At 34.9% G+C, this 23,196-nt stretch overlaps 2 protein-coding genes across 9 annotated transcripts; both read right to left on the bottom strand.

Annotated features, from left to right (window-relative positions):
• Positions 1-12,898: 12,898 nt before the first annotated feature.
• LOC107811259 (uncharacterized) lies at positions 12,899-15,038 on the bottom strand. Of its 5 annotated transcripts, none has more exons than XM_075242082.1 (7): positions 14,878-15,038; positions 14,667-14,787; positions 14,077-14,347; positions 13,892-13,988; positions 13,680-13,805; positions 13,497-13,601; positions 12,899-13,357 (listed from the first exon to the last, which is right to left on the bottom strand). In XM_075242082.1, the coding sequence occupies exons 2-5, from the start codon at positions 14,685-14,687 to the stop codon at positions 13,763-13,765; spliced, it is 432 nt and encodes a 143-aa protein (XP_075098183.1). In that variant the 5' UTR covers positions 14,688-14,787; positions 14,878-15,038; the 3' UTR covers positions 12,899-13,357; positions 13,497-13,601; positions 13,680-13,762. The 5 variants fall into 5 exon arrangements, with proteins under 5 accessions (XP_075098183.1, XP_075098180.1, XP_075098173.1 ...); XM_075242079.1 differs by having other exon boundaries at positions 13,517-13,601; positions 14,667-14,777; positions 14,862-15,038; XM_075242072.1 differs by having other exon boundaries at positions 14,667-14,777; positions 14,862-15,038.
• Positions 15,039-15,169: 131 nt separating this feature from the next.
• On the bottom strand, positions 15,170-22,801 carry LOC107808779 (ATP-dependent DNA helicase RRM3-like). 4 transcript variants are annotated; one of them, XM_075250342.1, is made up of 8 exons: positions 20,851-20,915; positions 20,734-20,769; positions 20,570-20,608; positions 19,826-20,480; positions 18,810-19,732; positions 17,479-18,690; positions 15,388-17,165; positions 15,170-15,288 (listed from the first exon to the last, which is right to left on the bottom strand). In XM_075250342.1, exons 6-7 carry the CDS (start codon positions 17,618-17,620, stop codon positions 16,183-16,185), a joined length of 1,125 nt encoding a protein of 374 aa, XP_075106443.1. In that variant the 5' UTR covers positions 17,621-18,690; positions 18,810-19,732; positions 19,826-20,480; positions 20,570-20,608; positions 20,734-20,769; positions 20,851-20,915; the 3' UTR covers positions 15,170-15,288; positions 15,388-16,182. The 4 variants fall into 4 exon arrangements, with proteins under 4 accessions (XP_075106443.1, XP_075106442.1, XP_075106440.1 ...); XM_075250341.1 differs by having other exon boundaries at positions 19,826-20,608; positions 20,851-20,924; XM_075250339.1 differs by lacking the exons at positions 17,479-18,690; positions 18,810-19,732; positions 19,826-20,480 and adding an exon at positions 22,612-22,801 and having other exon boundaries at positions 20,851-21,087.
• Between the last annotated feature and the right edge of the window lie 395 nt (positions 22,802-23,196).

Consider the following 23,196-nt stretch of genomic DNA (forward strand, 5'->3'; position numbering starts at 1 on the left):
ATTACTTCACAAAATGGGTAGAAGCTGTCACTCTCAAGTCGGTCACTAAAAAAACTGCAGTGGATTTTGTACACTCAAATCTTATCTGTCGTTTCGGTATTCCTGCGACTATCATTACAGATAATGCAACAAACTTGAACAGTCACTTGATGGGAGATGTATGCGAGCATTTCAAGATAACGCATAGGAATTCTACTCCTTATCGGCCGAAAGCCAATGGTGCTGTGGAAGCGGCGAACAAAAACATCAAGAAGATTTTGAGGAAAACGATCCAAAGTTCCCGACAATGGCATGAGCAGTTACCTTTTGCATTGTTGGGGTATCGCACTACGGTACACACATCAGTAGGAGCGACTCCTTATCTTTTGGTTTATGGGACCGAGGCTGTAATACCGGCAGAGGTAGAAATTCCTTCGCTTCGAACCATTGTCGAAGCAGAAATCGAAGACAGCGAGTGGGTCAAGACTCGGTTAGAGCAATTGACTTTGATTGATGAAAAGCGAATGGTCGCGGTTTGTCACGGACAGTTGTACCAACGAAGGATGGCCCGTGCTTACAACAAGAAAGTTCCGATCCAGGAATTTCGAAATAGGTCAGCTGGTACTGAGGCGTATTCTGCTGCATCATGAGGAAGCAAAAGGGAAGTTTGCTCCAAATTGGAAAGGCTCATACATCATAAGGAAGATATTGTCGAGAGGAGCATTGTATTTAGGTGATATCGAAGGAAATGACCCCGACACAGCAGTAAATGCGGATGCAGTCAAGAGATACTACGTCTGAATTATACTCCAGTAGTCTTGACGCATTTGAAATGACGAAGGTTTTATTCCCCACTACTCCCCAAACACTACCCAATTCTCTCTACAAACCTTTGAGCCGCTTATCAAAATCAAAAAAAAAAAAAAACATTGATTGAGGCTTGAACTACGTTTGACTTGATTCCGAAAGGATACGTAGGCAGCCTCTCCCTGAGGTTCAATCACACCAACAATAAAATCCCATTCACCCTGAAATTGAAACCGGGGCACATCGAGCAGTTTAGAAGTTAGTATCATCTACCTCTCTTTACCAAGCACAAGCTTTCAGATCAATTACCAAAGATAGTGGGAAACCAATAAGCGTCACAAATGGAGACCGGCACACTCTGAATCGAGAAAGAAAAAAATGAGAGAGTCTCGTCGATGAAAACCTTCGGGCACCACGAGGCGACGGGAGTAGAGAAACCAAAATGAGAGAGCTTGTTTAGTAAAAACTCGCAAAGAGTGCTATCAAGCGATGACAGGAAGAGAAATGAGAGAGGTCAGCTGGCGAAAACCCGCAAAGGGCGTTGTTGGCCGAAAAAGAATGACTCCACCCCAAGGAGGTCTCGGCAAAGCTCCACCGGTTTGGAATCACAGATCCGTTCTGGTTCAGGGAAATGCAAGTTCATGGAAGGTCAGGCGTCCAGTCCAAAGAGCATGTCATGTCATTTAAAGCCAGCGTTATCTTCCTCAGATAAGTCTTTCTCGTCCCAAAAGGGACACTCCCTTCCTGAAATTTGTTTTCTCCTTTCTTTGTTTCTCTTCGAATCCCTTTTATGTTTTAACTCCAAGTTCAGGATACACCGGAAAGGGCATGTGGCAGGTTTGTTTGCACGGAATCCCGTCTCATGAAGGAAAACGCCTCATTTCGTTGGTACGATTGCCCAAGCCTGATGAATCATGATGTTTGATGGTGTTTAAAGTAAAGAGGAAAGAGAGAAATCTCCCCCAGCAAGTCCGCCTTCGGACGAATCCCCACAGAGTCTCCCTCTGTACAAATCCCCACAGAGTCTCTCCTTGTAGAAACTCCCACAGAGTCTCCCCAATCAAAAAAAAAATTTAATCTCCCCAGCACATCCCAGCGAGTCCCTTTGTAAAAATTCCCCAACAAGCTTACCCCAACAAATCCTAGAAAGCCCGCTTTGAAATAAATCCCCAGCATGCCCCATTGTACAAAAATCCACACAAAGAATCCACTTTGTAAATATTTCCCCACAGAGTTTCCTTTTGTACAAATCCCCACAGAATACCTCCAATAAAATCCCCGTTGAGAACCTCCAAGCAAAACGGGACAAAAAAAAAGAGAAAAAAAAGGAAAAGAAAAAAAGGAAAGCCTTACGAAGCAAGTCATCACAGAATCTGAAAATACAAGCCTGAGCAGTCTAAAGGGTTTCGCCATTCGAATCAAATCAATGGCGGGACTTCGCAATAGAAATAGAGACGCAACAAAGCAACTGGGAGCGATCAAGGTCACCGAACCGACCGTCATTTCCGAACTAACAATTGTTCTTTGTCTGAAAAGTTGAAACAGGTATAATCCAAGACAACCGTGCAAGAAGCAGGTGTCGCCCAAAGAGGAAGGTACACCGGTACAAGAAATACTTTGGCAATGATGAATTCACTCGAAAGGTAAGTTTCCACGAAACCCCCTTTTATCTTCTACTAAAACAAGAAAATTCAAAAAAAAGAGACTGCTTAGTATTCTCGAACTATGTCCCCAGCCAGCCAGCATTAGGGTTTTAAACCCTAAACTGAGCTTTTCCATGCAATCAACATTAGGGTTTTAAACCCTAAACTGAATTTTTCCTTTAGTCAGCATTAGGGTTTTAAACCCTAAACTGAACTTTTTTCTCATTCAGCCAACATTAGGGTTTTAAACCCTAAACTGAGCTTTTCCATGCAATCAGCGTTAGGGTTTTAAACCCTAAACTGAATTTTTCCTTTAGTCAGCATTAGAGTTTTAAACCCTAAGCTGAACTTTTTTCCATTCAGCCAGCATTAGGGTTTTAAACCCTAAACTGAGCTTTTCCATGCAATCAGCATTAGGGTTTTAAACCCTAAACTGAATTTTTCCTTTAGTCAGCATTAGGGTTTTAAACCCTAAACTGAACTTTTTTCCATTCAACCAGCATTAGGGTTTTAAACCCTAAACTGAGCTTTTCCATGCAATCAGCATTAGGGTTTTAAACCCTAAACTGAATTTTTCCTTTAGTCAGCATTAGGGTTTTAAACCCTAAGCTGAACTTTTTTCCATTCAGCCAGCATTAGGGTTTTAAACCCTAAACTGAGCTTTTCCATGCAATCAGCATTAGGGTTTTAAACCCTAAACTGAATTTTTCCTTTAGTCAGCATTAGGGTTTTAAACCCTAAACTGAACTTTTTTCCATTCAGCCAGCATTAGGGTTTTAAACCCTAAACTGAGCTTTTCCATGCAATCAGCATTAGGGTTTTAAACCCTAAACTGAATTTTTCCTTTAGTCAGCATTAGGGTTTTAAACCCTAAACTGAACTTTTTTCCATTCAGCCAGCATTAGGGTTTTAAACCCTAAACTGAGCTTTTCCATGCAATCAGCATTAGGGTTTTAAACCCTAAACTGAATTTTTCCTTTAGTCAGCATTAGGGTTTTAAACCCTAAACTGAACTTTTTTCCATTCAGCCAGCATTAGAGTTTTAAACCCTAAACTGAGCTTTTCCATGCAATCAGCATTAGGGTTTTAAACTCTAAACTGAATTTTTCCTTTAGTCAGCATTAGGGTTTTAAACCCTAAACTGAATTTTTTTCCATTCAGCCAGCATTAGGGTTTTAAACCCTAAACTGAGCTTTTCCATGCAATCAGCATTAGGGTTTTAAACCCTAAACTGAATTTTTCCTTTAGTCAGCATTAGGGTTTTAAACCCTAAACTGAACTTTTTTCCATTCAACCAGCATTAGGGTTTTAAACCCTAAACTGAGCTTTTCCATGCAGTCAGCATTAGGGTTTTAATCCCTAAACTGAATTTTCCCTTTAGTCAGCATTAGGGTTTTAAACCCTAACCTGAACTTTTTCCATTCAGCCAGCATTAGGGTTTTAAACCCTAAACTGAGCTTTTCCATGTAGTCAGCATTAGGGTTTTAAACCCTAAATTGAATTTTTCCTTAGTCAGCATTAGGGTTTTAAACCCTAAGCTGAACTTTTCCCCAGTTGGTCAGTATTAGAGTTTCAACTCTAAAACTGAACTTCTCCCCAGCTAGTCGGTATTAGGGCTCCAACCCTGAACTGAACATTTTTATCTTCCTTCATCAATTTTATGAACTTCCTGGCGAATAATTCACGAAATTTTCCTAGTGAAACTGGGGCAGAAAATTTCGTTCGTTTGTTTGTTTTCTCCCGCAGGTCTAACCTCGAGCCACGCGATTCGAAATGACCCACGAGATGAGTATCAACTCAGAATCAAAGAAGAAAAAAGACAAAAAAGAAGATGTCCCGAGAATATCAGAGTAAATGGAAGGCGGATCGACTCCAACATTTGACTAAGGTCCTGAACTCTACCAGTCGCGTTTCACTCAGTATCCCAAAGATTGAACAAGTCGCCGCAACTCGCAAGCATCAAGATTCGGATCAAAGTCTCCAAGCACAATCAGCTAAGACCCAAGATCAAGTCGCAAAAGAATCATAGATAGGAATCTTGTAACTCGCAGTTGACATGCATATAAGTAGTTAGTTCAGTTCCAATTTTCCTTTGGTTGTAATAAGGCGGTCAGTGACGCAGCAGTGACAACAGCAACAGCAGTAACAACAAGCATTGCAATCCCATGGTAGCCCCAGCTACCAAAATTTTCCCGAACTACATTGACCTGATTCCTGTTTAGCCCAGGATATGTAGGAAATCTTTGAAGCAAGATTCGGTCAGATCTTTCAAAAACATGCTTCACACTGAGTAGTCCATAGGCAAAAATCGCTCATACACGCTCACTTTATCTTTGCACGAAAACTCTTCGTGTTTCCGAACAAAGAGGGGCAGCTGTGAGCACGTGATTTTTGTTTCGCGCGACAATCGCTCCAAAAGAAATAAAAAATAATAACAATTGGTCCTGCTGTACAATTTTTGGATTTTTACATGGCACTTTGTTAATTATTTACGATTTTTGCCCATTTTATTTTATTAAAACAAAATACAAAAAATGTATGTGTCATGCGTAATTTGAACCGTAATCCGGTTGTTAAATAGAAAATCATAAATAGGCATCTTTGTTCGTGATTTTTGTTTTGTTTGATTTTACCTGTTTTAAATATTTTGATATATGTGTGCAAATAATTGTATTAAGTGTTTATTTAATTTTAATTTGATTTACTTAGGTTTTGTTATAAAATAAGAAAAAAATAATAAAAGAGAGGGTGCAAAATTGGGTTTGAAAATCAGTTTGGGCTGATTTTCATTTTAATTCAAAGCCCAAACAAACTCAGCCCAAACCCCATGTAAACCCGGTCCAGATCAGCTGACCTCAGGAGGCGTTCCAAACGACGCCGTTTTGATCCAGTCTGATCTGGGCCGTTGATCTCAGATTGATCAATAGCCAAGATCTCTCACCCAAACCCACTAACAGACCCGACCCGTCTCACCCGGACCGACCCCAACCCTTTACCCTTGAAACGACGTCGTTCCCTGTTAGTCGAAGGATCCTGGCCCTTCATCACATCTCATCCAACGGCCAGGATCCACCTACCCACTAACTATATAAACTCATAACATTACCCTGCCCCCCTATCCGAACCCCAGCCTTCATCGTCTTCAACCCCAAACCCTAGAGCCGCCTCTGTACACCTTCACCATGAAATCCGGCGGCATGAACGCCGATGACCTTCACCTTAACACCCTAAAACCACCTTGACACCCTGAACATGGATCTGTAGTCTGTTTAGTTCGAATCATCCTCTAGGTCCTCGAATCTTTATTTGAAGATTCGAGCAAAACTCGATCTACACCAATCTGCCCTAGATTCATACCAGACAATCACCGGACCCCCCTCGTGACCAAACCATGCTTGGTTTGGTCCGAATCTAACCTTGGAAGCCCAAATCCCAAATCTACCATCCACGAACCCTAGAAGCCCCAAGCCTAGTCCGTGCCTGTTTAAGCCAAGAGATTAGGGTCTAATGGACCTTAATCGAAGTGTTTCTCATCCGAGAAACACTTCGTTTAAAGTCCGTTCAACCTTAAAGAAGGTCTGTTCAAACACAAGCTGATTTTTCTATTTCTTCTTTCAAAGTTTTAAGGTAAGTTTATTTTCTCCTTGTTATTCAGTACGTGTGTGGTTTCAAGGTCTGTTTATATTTTGTGTAATTTATTTCGAATTTTATCAACTGTGTCCTGTCCACTTTGCCTAAACCTCGTTGTCTTGAGTCCTTCTTTCTATTTGTTCTGATAATGTGTATGTAAGTGTTGTGCAATTAGCTGATTTTCAAATTTGAACTGACTAATTGATTCCTCGAATACCACTTTGTTTAGTCAGTATAATTCAAATCATGTGTCGATACTGTTAAATGTCTGATTTTTGGCTACGATTGTGCATGTTATGATTAATATAGTCGAGTCGACATGTGTCGTCAATTAGTTTCAATTGCCTGAACAATAACAAATCGATTTGCTTCTGTACACATTTGTTTGAATCGATTAGGAACTGAGTTTGTTTACTTATAATTGTTAATTTGAATCAGAAATGTAAAAAGGAATGTTTGTTTAACTTCTGAATTGGAGGGCATGTGCACTTTCTGCACAACATGTGCATTTGTGCACCACAGGTGCATTTGTGCACAGCATGTGCCCTGCATAAGGGCTTTTGAATAAAATAATCGACATCACATGCTGTCAGATATATTCTGCTGCCCATTACCCTGCTTTAGTTAAGAAGTATTAAACCTCTTTCAAAAGGGCAAGTCTGCCAGGGAATATGATGGGTTTCTAATACTTAAATAGCTAAGTGGAACTGAAAAGGGGCAGCACATGGGAGGGGTATCTGATTAATCTAACAGGCTGTAAAAGGGTTGATGTTAAGGCTTATAAAAGGGAGGCACATTGAGAGATTTGATACACACACAGAACATATAGAGACAGGGAGAGGAAAAGAATACCATCTGATATTAGAGATACAGACACAGAGGGAAATTGTTAAGAAAAAAGGAGAGGAGATCAAGAGAGATCTGAGAAGAGAGGTTTGGAGACATACATAGATACACATATATACAGAAATAGAAAGAGAACAAGAAAGAGATAAAACAGATAGGAAATTAGAAACTTGGTTTTGTTTGTCTGAAGTTCATCTGTTGTCAATTTGTTAGGTAGTGTTGCTTCTTCTAAGTTTCAATCGAGATTACTGTTAGTGTTTTGTTGCATTTGGTGTATCTCGGAATTGGATTGTCTGGAGTTCTGTTTCCACCACACTGTGTGCTGCTTCATTTGGCTACTTTCTCTTCAACTATAGTCCCATCCCTTGCAATAGAATCTGCTCTGCTGTGTTGTTTTGATTGCTGTTGTTACTCTGATTCCTGCTGCTGCTGATCTTCCCTGTTATTCTCTTCTTCCTCTTTGCATTTCAGCATTCCAGGTACACATTTCAAGTCCCATATTGATGTAACTGAAACAGTTTGAAAGCATGAAATGAAAAAGGTTGAAGAAGTTCAAGTATTTGTTGTAATATTCATGGTACATTAACGAGTCTGTAAAAAATTGATTAGTTTATAATTCAATAGTGTGAAAGTATGTACTGATACTCGATTGAGTTTAGCCCTTCATGTTAGTTCGTCAGTTGTTTGTTAGTACGGGGTACGTATACTCCGACCTTGTACAATGCTGTTTCTGTTTCCTTTAGTTTTTTTTGGGTCCCATTAGGCAGTACATAGGGTCACATTCAAAGTCCCATTGGTAACAATATCTAGTAGCTAAATCCTTTAATCTAGCCTAAATAAGTTTAGTTAAGTTCAACTCAAGAAATGTTCGGATTAAGTGTTATATTTCGTTAGCTCGTATGCGATTTCTTGTCAGATTAAAGCATTTTTCCATTAAAGTATAACATTTTCCTAACTTTGTAAATAATTAATTCATAAGAATCCGTAACAAGTTATGGGATTTTAATGGTAAAGAGGCTTTGAGTTTTAGTATTGTTAAAAGCATGAAAATGGCATCCTTTTAAAAATAAATAAATAAATAAATAAAAAACGAGACTAGCTTCGCCAAATAAAAATGTACAGATTGCGGAGCCCTCACAAAATATATGTCTTAAATACTTAGATTCCGGGACGGGCCGTTTAGCAAATTTCACGGCCCTACCCAAAAATAATAATGCGCTAGTTTGCTTTAGGCGCGCCTTTAATAATGTTATCTCCCTAAACTCGGGTGCACATTTATGTGACCCAAACCCAAATCTCAACGAAATCGAAATATGTCTCTAATCACGGGTGCATTGATTGTGACGTGGTTTGAGATGCATTTCCATGACGTTGCAAATTCCTTTAAATAAATAGAATGAGACGAGCCTCGGCAAACAAAAAATGCACAAGCTGCGGGGCCCTCTAAATGTATATATTAAAACACTTAGAATTCGGGACAGGCCGTTTAGCGAATTTTACGGCCTTCCCCAAAATAACAATACGCTAGTTGCTTTAGGCGCACCTTTAATAATTTAACCTTCTTAAACACGGGTGCACATTGATGTGACCCAAATCTAAATCTCAACGGAGTCAAAATGTGTCGACGACCACGGGTGCATTAATTGTGACGTGGTTCGAAACGCATTTTTCACGACGTTGCAATTCTATAAAAATAAATGATAATAATAAAAGCGGTTTAAACTTAATAAAAGCACGTAAGTCATAACATATATTTAAATCAGATATTTAGCCATTATAACAATTTAAGCGACCGTGCTAGAACCACGGGATTCGAGGGTGCCTAACACCTTCCCTCGGGTCAACAGAATTCCTTACTTAGAATTTCTGGTTCGCAGACTTCATTTGGAAAAGTCGAATATTTTCCTCGATTTGGGATTCAAGATAAACCGGTGACTTGGGACACCAACAGCCAAACCTTTCCCAAGTGGCGACTCTGAATTAAATAAATAATCTCATTTCGAATATTGTCACTTAAATTGGAAAAACTCCCCTCGCGCATTTAACCCTTCGGGGCCGGGCCCGCAAAAGGGAGGTGTGACAAACAGCAAAACCCTAATTTCACCACAATCTTTCCCTAAAATTCAGAGAACCCGTTTCACCTTACTGCTCAATTTTCCTCTTCCCCAGCAGAATATGACTCAATTGCTCTACATTGGTAAATGGAGTTTGTCTTATGCACCACTCTTAGCAGTTTTGTCACATCTTGTTTTGATCGATCAATTCAATTATTTTCCCCTCGTTCCAAAAAGAATGACTGTATTATATTTAGAGAGTCAAATAATTTTTACAATTGAACATATAATTTATAGTAATACCTTTGTATTTTACATATACTAGTACAGTACCCGCATGATCCGCGGAAAGTGTTAGAGAAACAAAGTATTAAATATTATTGCGTTATTCTAAAAGATAAATATAAATATTAAGGATAATAGAGGCAATTGGCACAATGACAAATGTAAAGTTATTTCTTTTATATAATGAGAATTAATAAAAAGAGTCGCTTACCTAATCTCTTAATCGAAAAATAGATATTAAATGTATAATATATATATATATATATATATATATATATATATATATATATATATATATATATATATATATATATATATATATACATATATGTGTGGGGGGTGGGGGTGGGGGTGGGGGGGTGTGAGTTTGGTTGTGTAGAATTAATGTATAAATTATGCATTTGACTGAAAATAGATAAACAGTAAATATTGGCAGCTATTTGTATAAAAATCCGTTTATATATACTATATAAGTACTTGCATAATTTGTGGATTTTGTTAAGTATTGGAAAAAAAAATTAAATGTAAAACATTTTTCATAGTATAATTTATGCGTTCATCACAATAAACCATAATTAGCTTAAAAAAATCGTGATTGTACAAATTTATTTAAAAACACAATGGTTTTAATAGGAATGCATTAATTTATATATTGCTACAAAGTTTTGATAATTGCTCGATTTCTACTTATAACATTTTTTCATAATGTTGTATTCAGCTTGTTAATAATGTCAGAAGAAAAAAGATTTTTAAACATTTAATGATTTTATATGGATCAATAATAATTATAGTTTTCTTCATGCTTGAATAAATATGCCCCATAGCAACTCCACTCATATAGGAATAAGTTAGTGTTATTCCATTATGTTAAGTATTTAATGTAATACTATTATGAAAAAATTATAGTAAAATGAAAGTTACTCATGTAAAGAAATAACAAACTTTGCTTAATTAAACAAATTATAAATAGTTGTACAGACGGGTCTCCCACTTAGCTTCAAATATAAAAACATACACACAAAAAGGTTTACTTGGCCAAACCTCTTGATAAATTTCAGTTAAAATACTACCTAAAGGTTGTCCAACTGAATCTATTAATATTGCTAATGCATGCCAATCTGATAGTTTCATCTGATCAATAACATCAAATAGCGCATCTCTAGTAACCTGATAATTAGCAATGTCTTCATTTAGTGAAGCCCTAAGCTCGCTAAATTTCTTTTCTCTTTCCCTTCGTGCAGCCCTTCGATCCCTTAACTTTTTTGTATCGCAACTGGGACATTACGGATGACTTCAGTCTTTGAGTCAGAATGATTAAAGGAATAAACGTTGCGACGTCGTACCCTTATACGTTCTCCCATTTCTTGAATTTGAGAACTCGCATTTGGACTAATTCGAATGTGTCCTTTTTTAGCCATATCTGAAATATGACCAATGCAACAATAAGTAAGGCTACAACATGTCAATGTTATAACATACTACATGCATATTATTTGAACATATTGATGGATTTAAACAATATTTTGAATAGACATTGTAAGTTGAATGAAGCACAAACATCAATATTGGATTTAAAGCTTCATTGGTTGAGAATTAACAGTTATAAAAATTAAACAAAACTTTGCTAAAGCTATTTCGAATGTTACAGGACATCAGAATACATTGTTAAACAAATCAATCGAGCAATTCTAAAAATTAAAGGCAAAATAGGAATTTCATAAGTTTTAGCAATTCAAGACATGTAACCACTCTGTTCAAAAAAAAACAAACATAAAAAGAAACAAACATATTGTAAATAACAGTTGTGTTACTAATTCTGTTTATTTACCTAAGAAGTATATTATAAGGTAGTATATTAATTACAATATAAGTATTTAGGTACGGAGGCTTATGTAAGTTAGTATACTAATAAGTTGACAACACGAATCTACTTCTACATACTAAATTAAAAAGTGATATAAAGATCATACCGTTGTTATCGAGTGAAATTTAGAGAGATGACGCTATCGAGATTTTCCAGAAATAAATTGTACGTAATATCTTTGGAGTTTATCAGTTTTTGTTTTTCTGTCATTTGTTCTTCTTTTACCGTCTCCCTTTTCATCAGATTTTATAATATCATGGGAAGATAATAGTGTGGAAGTGGGTATGGTGTGTAAGTGGGGAAGATTTGTGGATGGAATTGTTAAGGAGATGGTTGGAATGTGCATTTGTTGTTACTGTAGGAGTGGTAGAACGTGGGGGTTAAATGGGTAGAGGTTGTGTGGCAGTTTTTTCTGTGGATCTATTTAATTTATAGCAAGTTCACTACGTAAGTGAGTTCTTATAGAATATAATGTATCCAATTCAATGTTAATTAATAAAATCAATCGTTGCTTTGTTGAAGTTGATACAACTTTATGTAACTTAATACATAATTTGGCTTTTGTTGACTGAAGTTTCAGTAAGATGAGATTTGGCGTCTTTGTGTACTATATAGTATTATATAGTAAGAGGCATAAAAAAATGGCAAGCAAAGGGCTCGACATGGCAGGGGAGGCTGTTCAGACTGCCTGGACTGTATTTAATAAATGAAAAACCTAAAAGTTTGTTTAATCGCGCGACGCAAATTAATTCTGATGCTAAAGCTGCTACGACTAAAAATGACAAGAGCTCAACATACTGACAACGAGGGGTTATTTTGTTGGACAATGTGTGAATTCAGGCCCTATTGTAGAGCTCAGGCTTTGTGATTGCTGTAAGAAGCTCAGTGTTGGAATTGCAGGAACCTATGGCCTTTTTAGGGGAGGAAGTTCTGTTTTTGACAAATTTGAGATCTCAGTCTTTGGCACGGATGTAATCTAAGGCTTTGCCACTGTTGGGATCTCAGCTTTCCGGATCGTTGCTCGTATGAAAGTTGATACAACTTTATGTAACTTAGTACATAATTTGGCTTTTGTTGACTGAAGTTTCAGTAAGATCAGATTTGGCGTCTTTGTGTACCATCAAGTATTATATAGTAAGAGGCATAAAAAATGGCAACTCATTGTCAGCATTCTGCATGACAATAATCCTTCTGCATTCTGGTTGAGGAACTGCCATTTGGCAGTCCATGTGCGCCACCCTAAAGATCGTATTGTACATTGAAAGTAAGATATTGGGGGTAGTTTGTTATCCTACATACTAATATATGTCTTTACATTTTCTTACCAGGTCATTTTAATTATGGACGCAAACTTGTGGTACATAATAGATGAAAATATTGAACACAGTAGAAACTCATTGTCAGGATTTGGTTTGTTTGGTAAATCGGGTTTTGGCATTGCTGGGATCTCAACCTTTGGCATAGCAGCAAGCTTGGGCTTTAGCACAGCTGGGATATAAGGTTTTGCCAAAGTTGGTAAGTCAGGTATTGGGATAGCTGACAGCTCAGGCATCGGCACAATTGGTACTTCAGGCGTTGGCATAACAGGAATTTCAGGCTTTGGTATGGGTAGAAGCTATGGATTCGGCACAGTTGTGATCTCAGGGTTTGTCAAGCTTGGAACTTTTTGTGTACCATATAGTAATATATAGTAAGAAGCAGAAAAAATGGCAACCAAAGGGCTCGACATGGCAACAGACGCTGTTCAGACTACCTACACTGTCTTTAAAAGATGAAAGACTCTTAAATCTAAAATTTGTTTGATCGCGCCACCCAAATTAATTCGACTGCTAAAGCTGGTAGTCTTAAGAATGAAAAGAGATCAACAAACTGATAAGAGTGGTTAGTGATATTTCCCTTGTGTGCATTAATATGAAGAAAGAAACTACAATCTGGGCCAACGATTACATTGAACAAACATAAGTGACATGTGTTCCATCCAATATTATAACAACTAACATTATTTCAACTCTACATATTTATGCAAATGGAGTACCAATCATATAAAAAGTCTTTATTTTATAATTGTATAATGGCATTTTAATGCAGTAAAATAGGATAACCAATGGCTTAAATATCAGAAGAAAACAAATAGAAAAAACGGTCTTCTGAAAGATCAAAGAAAGAAGATAAAAAGAGTGACCTCACTTGCATCGACTGGACTAATTGGGAAATTGTTTTAACTTCAGCAATGCCCTTCTGTAACTCATCTGAAAAAGAGAAACTTTGTTGAGAGATGGTTTGAGTAAGCCTCTCAAAGCAACTATCTCGAACAGAAAGTAATCTATATGTATAAATGAGGATTACAGTTAGAAATATACATCAAAAGATAGATATGAGTGTAGATACATTATTAAAATATATTTAACCGTGTTTTAAACTCTTCAGGTTGAGGAAAAGTAGGATTAATCCACAACTTTGATGTATTCCAAGTGTTGCGCACAGAATATGAATCTGGAAAAAAATAATTATATGTAACATGTGATGAATAACTTTCAAAAAGTTAAGTGAAATTTAATAGTTGCATGTTACCTTGAAATTTATGCGCTTTTATGAGCTGCATAACAACAATAATAGGCTGGTTGTTAGAACTTAAAAGGTGAGGTATAACTTGATCAACAAATTCCTCCCCAGAATGTAGCAGATAACTTGTTCCTCCTGTGAAATAGAAGTAGTGTATAATGTTTAGTATATGTATTTATGAAAAATATGTATTTAATAGATGGTTGTCTGTTTATTCTTACTCATCATCTTCTAGTTCGATATCCATATACTTCCTAGTAATTTCACCTTGTTTTTGCGTTTGTACCTCACTAAAATTGACAATTTCTCCGATAACATCTAAAGAATATTAAAGATGTAAAAATAATTAGCATCAATCTATTAAAAAAAATATGTAAAAATTAATTAAAATAAACACAAATATTACCAAATAATTCACTCTCGTTGACATCAACTTTATTTATCAATTGATGATATGGTCGCAGCTCAAAGATATTCATTGGAAAAAGTGGATCAATTGTTTCAGCCACTGTTGTCCGTTGAGTAAACGTCAGCATCAATCTATGTTTTGTGGTGTTGAACCTCTCCTTGTTTTGGCAGACGATAAAGTTCGCCATAAGAAATAATCCAAGCTCATTAATTATTTTGTTGAAAATATGCAAAACAGACTTGCCAATAGAAGCATGTATACGATCGCCCTACAAAAAAATTACAATAAAGGAAAGATATTACAAATCTGTATAGTTTAGTATTTATATTAGCTTTAGTTTTAAACAGTAGTGTTAAACAATTTAATTAGTGACACTAATTCCACAAAAAAAAAAAAACAGATTTGCAAGTCAATCTGAGTTCCGTTTTCCTATGATGTATCTTCTTCCATCATAGTTCCGTTTTCCTATCAATCTGAGTCTAACATTGGACTGACTATCTTCCTGAATTTTGTCTCTCACCATTATAAGAAAGTTTTATAATGTTACTACGATAAATTCTATAAAGTTAAGATTCAGTGTTACAAACCTCGGAAAGGAACCGAGTCATTGATGGTCGCTCCCATATCCACGACGTCTGAAAACCAAAGTTCTGCTCGATCAGGACAAACAGCGAATGGAAAGTGCTTCCTGTTATACACTGCACATAGCTACATTAACAATTTGTAAGATAAGACAGTTACTGAAATAAAAAGGAAAAATATAGCAAATGTCGTGCTCATACTCAAGGGATTAAATACTTGATGCACTTTTACTTCATGTAGAGTACAGCAACTGAAAGTCTACTTAAAGGCCTGCATCTGTTGTTTGCGCTTGTTTCCCTTGATGAGGATGGTAAGTTAACAAAAACAGGTGCATAAATGGATGTGTTTTCGAATGATCCCATGCTGTCCAAGATGATTGTTAGATAATAAGAATTGCTGAAATGCTTTATGTGGAGAATATAATGTTTTATCATCCAAATGACAGAAAAATGAAAGCTGTTAATTTCGGCTATCACAACTAAATTAATAAGAAGATATTAAAATGAAAGGTAGAAACTTACGTTTAAATTGAACCGAGATGCATAGTCGAGGAAGCTAAATGACATGCCTGCTTTGGAAGTTTGTTTCCGGCACATGATCGAGTATTAATAACTTTCACAGCAGCAACTGCCAACACCAACATGTCGTAGAAGCAATATAATCAATGTGTTTAAAAACAAATAGACAATTTTAAAAAATAAAACATATGATCGCAGTTAACCATACCTATTGAAGTTGGCAAGTATTGTTTCTGAAGATTATTTACAATATGGTTTTCCAAAAGACCGATGCATGAGAACAAAAAGTTGGCTAAAAGGTATCAGATTTCCTTTCATTCTCCAAGTAAATTACGGAAAACCTCTTTGTAAACCACATTTATCGCTTCATTTGAAATTTCTCCATCATCATCATAAACCAAAATCTTTAATCCCTTTCTTTTTGTAACCCGTGATAGAGCAACGTAAAGCTGGCCATGTGTGAACACCGGTTTTTTCAAATATAACCCAACATGCGATAAAGATTGTCCTTGACTTTTGTTTATCGTCATTGCAAACGATACAACTATTGGAAATTGTCTTCATTGGAACTTAAAAGGTATTCTTGCATCAGATGGAGTTAATGACATTCTCGGAATGAAAACCTTTTGTCCAACCATATTTCCCGATAAAATATTTGCTTCAATAACCCGATTTCCCAGTCTAGTGATGATTAATCTTGTTCCATTACATAGCCCTGAAGATGGGTCTATATTTCTCAATAACATCACTGGGACACCCACTTTCAAAGTGATAACATGATTTGGAATTCCAGAACACTTAATAGTGTTTAGAAATTCAGGTGTATGTACGTGTTCCAAACCTGTAAAAGCATCGTCTGACATGCGAATTGTATCGAAACTAAAAAATATTTTTGGTTGACTATTGTTTACCGAAACCATGTATTCGTTGATTGATTCAACCATATCAAGAGTGGGAGCATGAATTCCTCTTTGTTGCAGGTATGTTATATCACTGCAATGACTTAAAAAATCCGGATATGTACTTTCCACAATCGACAAATTGGATCGTCACAATTATTGATGATAAGATCATCAGGGATGTGAACTTTATCGATACCATCAACAGAATTTCCAATCATACCATCACCTATTGCTAAAATCCAATCAGAAAATTGTCTAAGATCATTCAAATGTGAATCCACCTGATTTCTTTCCAACCTTATATTTTTTGTTAGCTTTAAGACTTGACAGTGATTCCACAAATATGAAGAATTAAGGGTTACATTAACAATATCTTGTCTAGTACCTTTTGGAATGACTGGAAGTATTTGTCTAAAGTCACCACCAAGAACAACGGTTTTTCCTCCAAATAGACGATCTAAATTGGATGCATCTTTAAATCTAAGAATATCTCTTAGAGTTCTGTCTAGAGCTTCAAAACAATATCTATGCATCATTGGTGCTTCATCCCAAATAATTAACTTTGTTTTGACAATCAATTTTGATAAAGGAGTACCTTGTTTGATATTACATGTTGAATCTTCAGTTGCATTGAGTGGGATTGCAAATCTAGAATGAGATGTTCGTCCTCCTAGTAACAAAAGAGACGCAATTCCGCTTGATGCAACTGTTAACACAATATCTCCCTTACATCTGATGGCAGATGACAAAGTCCTCCAAATAAATGTCTTCCCGGTTCCTCCATGACCATATAAAAAGAAAAATCCACCTTTGTCCTCATTAACTGATTTGATAATTCTGTCATAGACTAACTTTTGCTCACTTGTCAATTTAACCAATAATTGTTCATGTTCTTTAGACAAAGAGCACCTATTATAACGCAGTTCTTCACATATTAGTCTATTGGTGTTGTCAACTTTTTCTTCATTGAAAACCGGTGTTGGCATTGTTGGAAAATCGTATAACGTTCTTCCGCAACCTTTCAACAAATTTTCCAATTTTTGTAGACAACGATTCTTTAGTTCATCGTTTGGTAGCTCAGCCTCTAAAATAACAAAAGTATATAATTAATTAATTAATCATAAAAATATATAGTTGGCATGACTCATATAAAGATAAGAGCAATATTATTTCCTTTATAAATAGTAAAAGCAAATTAATGTTATTTTACTTAATTGGAAGGCTACATAATTATGTTTCCATAAAAAAAATATTAATAATTAATTGGTTATAAGTTGCAAGCGTAAATGTAAATCGTTTATTATAGTAACATTTAATTTTGTATGGAAAAAAAACACCAAAATATTTAAACAATTTTATAATATTAAAATCTTAAGAAGATTGGTTGAATTGTATACCTGGATTATCCAATATTCTTCTTTCTTCATGTAAAATATCATCTGATAATAAAATCCATGTTGCCTCCCAAACACATTCTGGTCGTGACATTGAATTGGATAATAGTAACATACCAAATAATTGCCTAAGATATGATGGCATTCCTCAATTACTTGCCTCCTTTATCGCATCTATATACTCTTTGCCATCATCTAATAAACCAAGTTCATAACATGCATCTCTAAAAGTTAAATGGTCTTTATTGTTGATTCTGCGTAAATCATCATAACCCTTAGGTCCTTTAATGACATTCAACAACATTCGAAGGTAATATTGCTCTCCACTTCCAGGGGGTACAAAGAATATTCTCCTTATTGAAAATGCAGAATTTCTTCTTTTTTCCCACTTTTTGAGTTTTTTATTCCACACAAACTTAAGAGGAAATTCTGCATAAGTTAATTCTCTTGCTTCTTCATATGTATTATTTGCCTCAAACCAGCTTAAAAACTTTGATTCCTTTACACTTGGTCTATTGGCAACATCATCAATTGGATCATCATCAGAGAAAATAATTGTTTGTTCATTTGGTAGATGAAAGGAAAGTCTCTCTACCGAAGGTTCTCTATGCTGAATTGGGAATTTAAAAATTCTCCAAGCAGCTTCACACGGTGATATGTATCGACAATCATAATACATTTTTATTTCATCAATAGCCGATGAGTCTTCCTCATGCACACTTTGAGAAAAAGTTGTTGTCACACGATCATGACCCTTATTAACGTACTTAAATAAGTACTTGATTGACCGAGATTGATTGCACCATTCAACATTTATATGTGCGCCATATTTCAACAATAAATATCTATTGTGTGGCACCACGTACCTGTTATCCAATTCAATTCCTTCTTTCTGGATATTTCTACCATTGTCCCTTCTTTTATATACAGGATATCCATCTTCATCTATTGTGGTATTTTGTACAAACTTCTTTGGAAAGTGTTTTGTACATCTACCATGACGCATGCAAGGAGATGATTTTCTAACAGAACCGCACAGGCCATGCATCATGAAATTCTTCACGGCCATATAATAATTCGGATCGACCGATTCATCTGGTATTTCTGCTGAAATGATTTGATCTATGTCTCCAACATTTGGATATTTATTATGAAGAAAGAGCAATATGTGTGCATGAGGCAACCCACGCTTTTGGAATTCTATAGTATATATCACTGCAAAAATAATAATTTGAGATTGGGTTAATTGGTTGTAATTTATATGTAAGAAAAAAGCTTTATTAAATTAGATTACAAATATGATAAGAATTTATTAAAATAGATTAAATATATACCTGATTTAACTGATCCAAAAATTTGTTTCTCTTTCAAATCCTTTATTAAACGATCCAATTTGATTTTGAACACCCTAGATAAAATGTCTGGGTGATCTTCTGGTTGCAAACCCTTGCTCTTTACAAATCTACTTATTTCAGGTCACTTTGGGTTGCAAGTAAATGTGATGAAGAGATTTGGATATCCATCCCACTTGCAGATTGCCATAGCATCTTGATAATTTTGAATCATGTATCTTGCACCCCCTGTGAAGCTGGATGAAAGAATTACCCTTTTACCTTGAGAGGAAGGATTTATCTCTCCTTGTAAAACTACATCTTCTAATCCTTTATACATATGAGCTCGCAATTGTTTTTGATGAGTTCTGATATATTTCAACCTAGACGATTCAACCATTGTAAATCCATCGACCAAGAATTGTTGAAATAATCATCTTGAGTTCACAATTTTTGGTAATTCGCCATTCCTTTCTTGAATTTTGTATGCGAAATATTCACGCATGCTAACAAAATTCCTTCCTCCACTTGATTCATCATTTCCATTTAAAGGAATGTCTTCTCTATAACCATCTTCACCTAATGGAAACAATAAAGGATACTGAAGACCTAAATAGGCAGCATTCAACTCATTTATCCTTTGTAGATGTCCATATTGTGTTTCAACGATGATGTCTCGGTCACATCTAGATACATCAAAATCTCCCACTACCAAAGCAGCAACCTCTGAAATAGTAGGTAGGTTGTATCTTCTTCCATCATAGTTCCGTTTTCCTATCAATCTGAGTCTAACATTGGACTGACTATCTTCCTGAATTTTGTCTCTCACCATTCTAAATGACTTTGTCAAAACATTTTGGTCATCAAGCATTTGTTTCAGATCTTGAACAATTTCAGCATGAAGTTGGTTTATTCTATCACCACGACTGCATAAACATAGGTTTTTATAAAATTGGTCTAACTTATGTTTTTGTTAGATTATTCATGGATATATAAATTTCGAATAATTAAATACTAACCCCAGTGCATGAATTCTATTCTGAACTTCCTTTTCTGTGTCGTATATATATAATTGGGCAAACTTGGGAGTGGATCCTTCAGGAGGCAATAAACTCCCAATTTGATGATAGTTTTGTCCAGATAATTTGAATGTTTTTGGCCACTTTGTTTGGTTGACAGAAGCATCAACTTTTCCTCCCATTGAGGTAAAAGAAAACATCGAGTTATAACTTCTAATATTATCTCTGAAATGCTTACTTTTTGGACCTAGATAACATTATTTGTTGGTGAATAAAAATTTATTCATATATTTGAAGATACTATTGAAGTATGGTAAAAGTAGATTTTGTTGTTACCTGATCCGAATAATAATTGTTTTAAAATTGTGGGAGGTTCTTTTAGCTTTGGTAAGAGTATCTTTCCATGATTACAACACAAAGAAAACTCTGGTTTTTTTGCTTTGATTTTCTTGTTGATTCTTTCTTCGTACCAAAAGTAAGCAACACAATGTTCACATTCATATGTAAGATCTCCTATATCCCAATACTCTATGAATAAAAGAAGCAAATGTAACATTAACGTAAAGGCGTGGTAAGCCGACTTAATGTATATCCATATTTAAAAAAAATATATGCATACCTTCATTGTCAATAATTCCATATCCAACATCAGGATCTAAATAGTATTAAAATCATATGATATTAGCCATGACAATTGAAAAGGGGGACATGAATGAATAATTGTTTGAGTTAACATAGACATACCTTCATAGTCGTCTTCATCTTCAGTTGCATCATTAATTTCTGCGATTTTTGCACGTATTATTACGTTAACTAATTACTCACAATACCATTAATTTAAATATTAGTATAAAATTAGTTTATTTGTGTAATTTAATAGCAAAAGAATTTATTTATGAAATACATACCTGCTACATCCCCATCAATATTGACATCGTCAAGTTCTAAAAATAAATCATAATAAAATGTCGTTAGTAAAAATAAACTATTCATTTTATATTACAAATTTTATTAATAATAACAACCTGGCAGTAGGGGTATCTCATTTAAATCAGGTAGAAGAAAATTTGTCTGCACATTTGAAGTTGACAAACCAAATTGCAAATGTTGTTGTGTAGGTAAATTTGGATATTGTGCCTGAGATTGAGACGATGAAGCATGTGCACAACTCTCTAAAGGTGTATAATTTAATCGTGGGAAATGTTGACGGTTTGTTATGTCTGCTAAAGGTTGTGTTTTCTTTTCTTTTCCAAATCCATCTCCTGTGATAATAGCAGGACAAATAAATTGAATAAACCATAAAACATACAACTCAACTAATTTTAAAAAACTGGAAATAAATATAAAGAATGTGACGTAACACCAACATTGCCTAATACAGCAATTTACAAAGACAGATCATAAGAAAAAAGAAGAAAAACGGATGCGTACACTAAACAATCATCATTTCCTATTCCATAATAATTTTTAAAATGTCATCAACAAATTAAAGAAATAATCTACATTTGTATCCCATGGTATAGATAAACCATTATTTCGACATAAACATGGAGGTTATATATGAGGCATCACATGAACAAAAAGTGTCATTTAAAACTAAATATCAGGATAACGTCTTATTACCAATTAAGCCATTGAATTATTTATGGAAAGTTCATATTGGAACTTATGCAAGCTCAGAAACATCTAGCTAACAATACATAAATCTGGGACCAAGATTAGAGAATGTGAACCTAAAAAAAATTGATTGGGTAAAGTAATTAAAAAAGAAATTCAAGATTGCCTCAGTAATAGGCATGACGAAGTACCAGTTCGCATTAATGTAATTAATATTTTAGTAATGGCTAAAATTTATCATAATTTTATAAGCAAACATTCAGTTTGGTTAAAGTACGATAATTGAAATTAAAGGAGGTATGATATGCAAATTCAAGCTCACATGAAGCAAAACCAGCATATATACATATATATTTCAGAATATCCTCATTTGACTGAGGACAAAACAAATTTCCAGCTCGAAATATCCTTGACAAAAACTATCTTAGCCAATATGTGAAACTAAGAGATACAATTGCTTACTGAAACAATTAAAATTTCAAAGCAATTTATGACTTAAATCATCTGTTCTGACTCCATTCATCCATCTACATACCAACAATATTTCCCTAGATGAATATCAGAACACATCTCAAAATTATTTAAAAGGGGTTATTTTAAAATTATTTAAAAACTCCAACTTGAAACTACTCCCCGATTTGAATGGGTTATTTTTCTTCTCTTTTTTTCCTTTTTTATAACTTTTTTTTTTGCTTTTTTATTTTAAATTAAAATAATTTTAAAACTGTAACTTGAAACTACTCCAACCCAATTTGAATGGGTAGTTATTTTTTTATATATTTATATTTTTATTTTTTTATTTTAAAATAATTTAAAAATTCCAACTTGAAACTACTCCCACCCAATTTGAATGGGTAGTTATTTTTTTATATATTTTATTTTTATTTTTTTATTATAGTTAATTATTAATATAGATATAGATAAGAAATCTATATTTATTAATATAGATATATTTAAATTAAAAAGAATAACCAATAACTAATTTAATAACTAATTATGCCATGTGTCATTCTATTGTTCTGTCACTTGGCTTAAGGAGAGGGCTTTTTCCTCTCCTTTTAATAATATATAGAAGATTATTTAAGATATATAGTATTTCGAATCTTTCAACACATAGTATATAAGGAGGAGGCAAGAAAATCTGCAAAAGAGCGGATATAAGTTCATACCATTTTTATCTGAACAAACTTTCGGCCGTTTCTGCTTCCGGATGTTGATCCTATTATTTCTGGCGAGTTTCTTCTCTTCTTCCATGTCAAATCGAGTAGAAACTGTGTTAGGGCTAAGAAGATGAAAAGCCGTGTGTTTATTGCAGTTGTAGAAAAAGCGTGCATATAGGGCGCCTCTGTTTCGCAATTAGCAGTTAATGTATGCATTAAATTCTATTTTACTTAATTACTTGACATTTTTAATATAAAGCACTGTTTTATTTATTTTTGCAATTCAATAATTGAGCATATGTTTTATCAGATTTATTTTGCACTTCGATAATGCAGCTCCAGCATCACGTGATGATAACGTAAGAATATTAAGCGACATACGGCGATGATGTAGCAACTGCGTGTGGGGTTACTATTTTATATGACCATGACATTCAACAAATTAAATCTGAACGTACATATTAAAGCAGAAATATTCATATAATTAATGAAATTTGAAGCTGGCTCATCACTCATATGTGACTGTTGAAATTGGTTAACTCAAATCTGTATTTCTAGCTATTGAGACAGAATATGATTTCATTAGTAACACGA

Source organism: Nicotiana tabacum, chromosome 3 (assembly GCF_000715075.1).
Source record: "Nicotiana tabacum cultivar K326 chromosome 3, ASM71507v2, whole genome shotgun sequence".
NCBI classification, from domain to species: Eukaryota; Viridiplantae; Streptophyta; class Magnoliopsida; order Solanales; family Solanaceae; genus Nicotiana; species Nicotiana tabacum.

Excerpts from the sequence above, each read along its gene's own strand:
- LOC107811259 (XM_075242082.1), bottom strand. The coding sequence starts at position 14,687 with ATGACTCGGTTCCTTTCCGAG. Across the intron at positions 14,348-14,666 it reads TGACTCGGTTCCTTTCCGAG|GGCGATCGTATACATGCTTC; the intron begins GTTTGTAACACT and ends ATTTTTTTGTAG. Across the intron at positions 13,806-13,891 it reads ATCGAACTAGAAGATGATGA|GAGGAACAAGTTATCTGCTA; the intron begins GTAAGAATAAAC and ends TCTATTTCACAG.
- LOC107808779 (XM_075250339.1), bottom strand. The coding sequence starts at position 22,696 with ATGGAAGAAGAGAAGAAACTCGCCAGAAATAATAGGATCAACATCCGG. Across the intron at positions 21,088-22,611 it reads AGTTTGTTCAGATAAAAATG|GAGATGGATTTGGAAAAGAA; the intron begins GTATGAACTTAT and ends CTATTATCACAG. Across the intron at positions 20,609-20,733 it reads TATTGATGGGGATGTAGCAG|AAATTAATGATGCAACTGAA; the intron begins GTATGTATTTCA and ends CAAAAATCGCAG.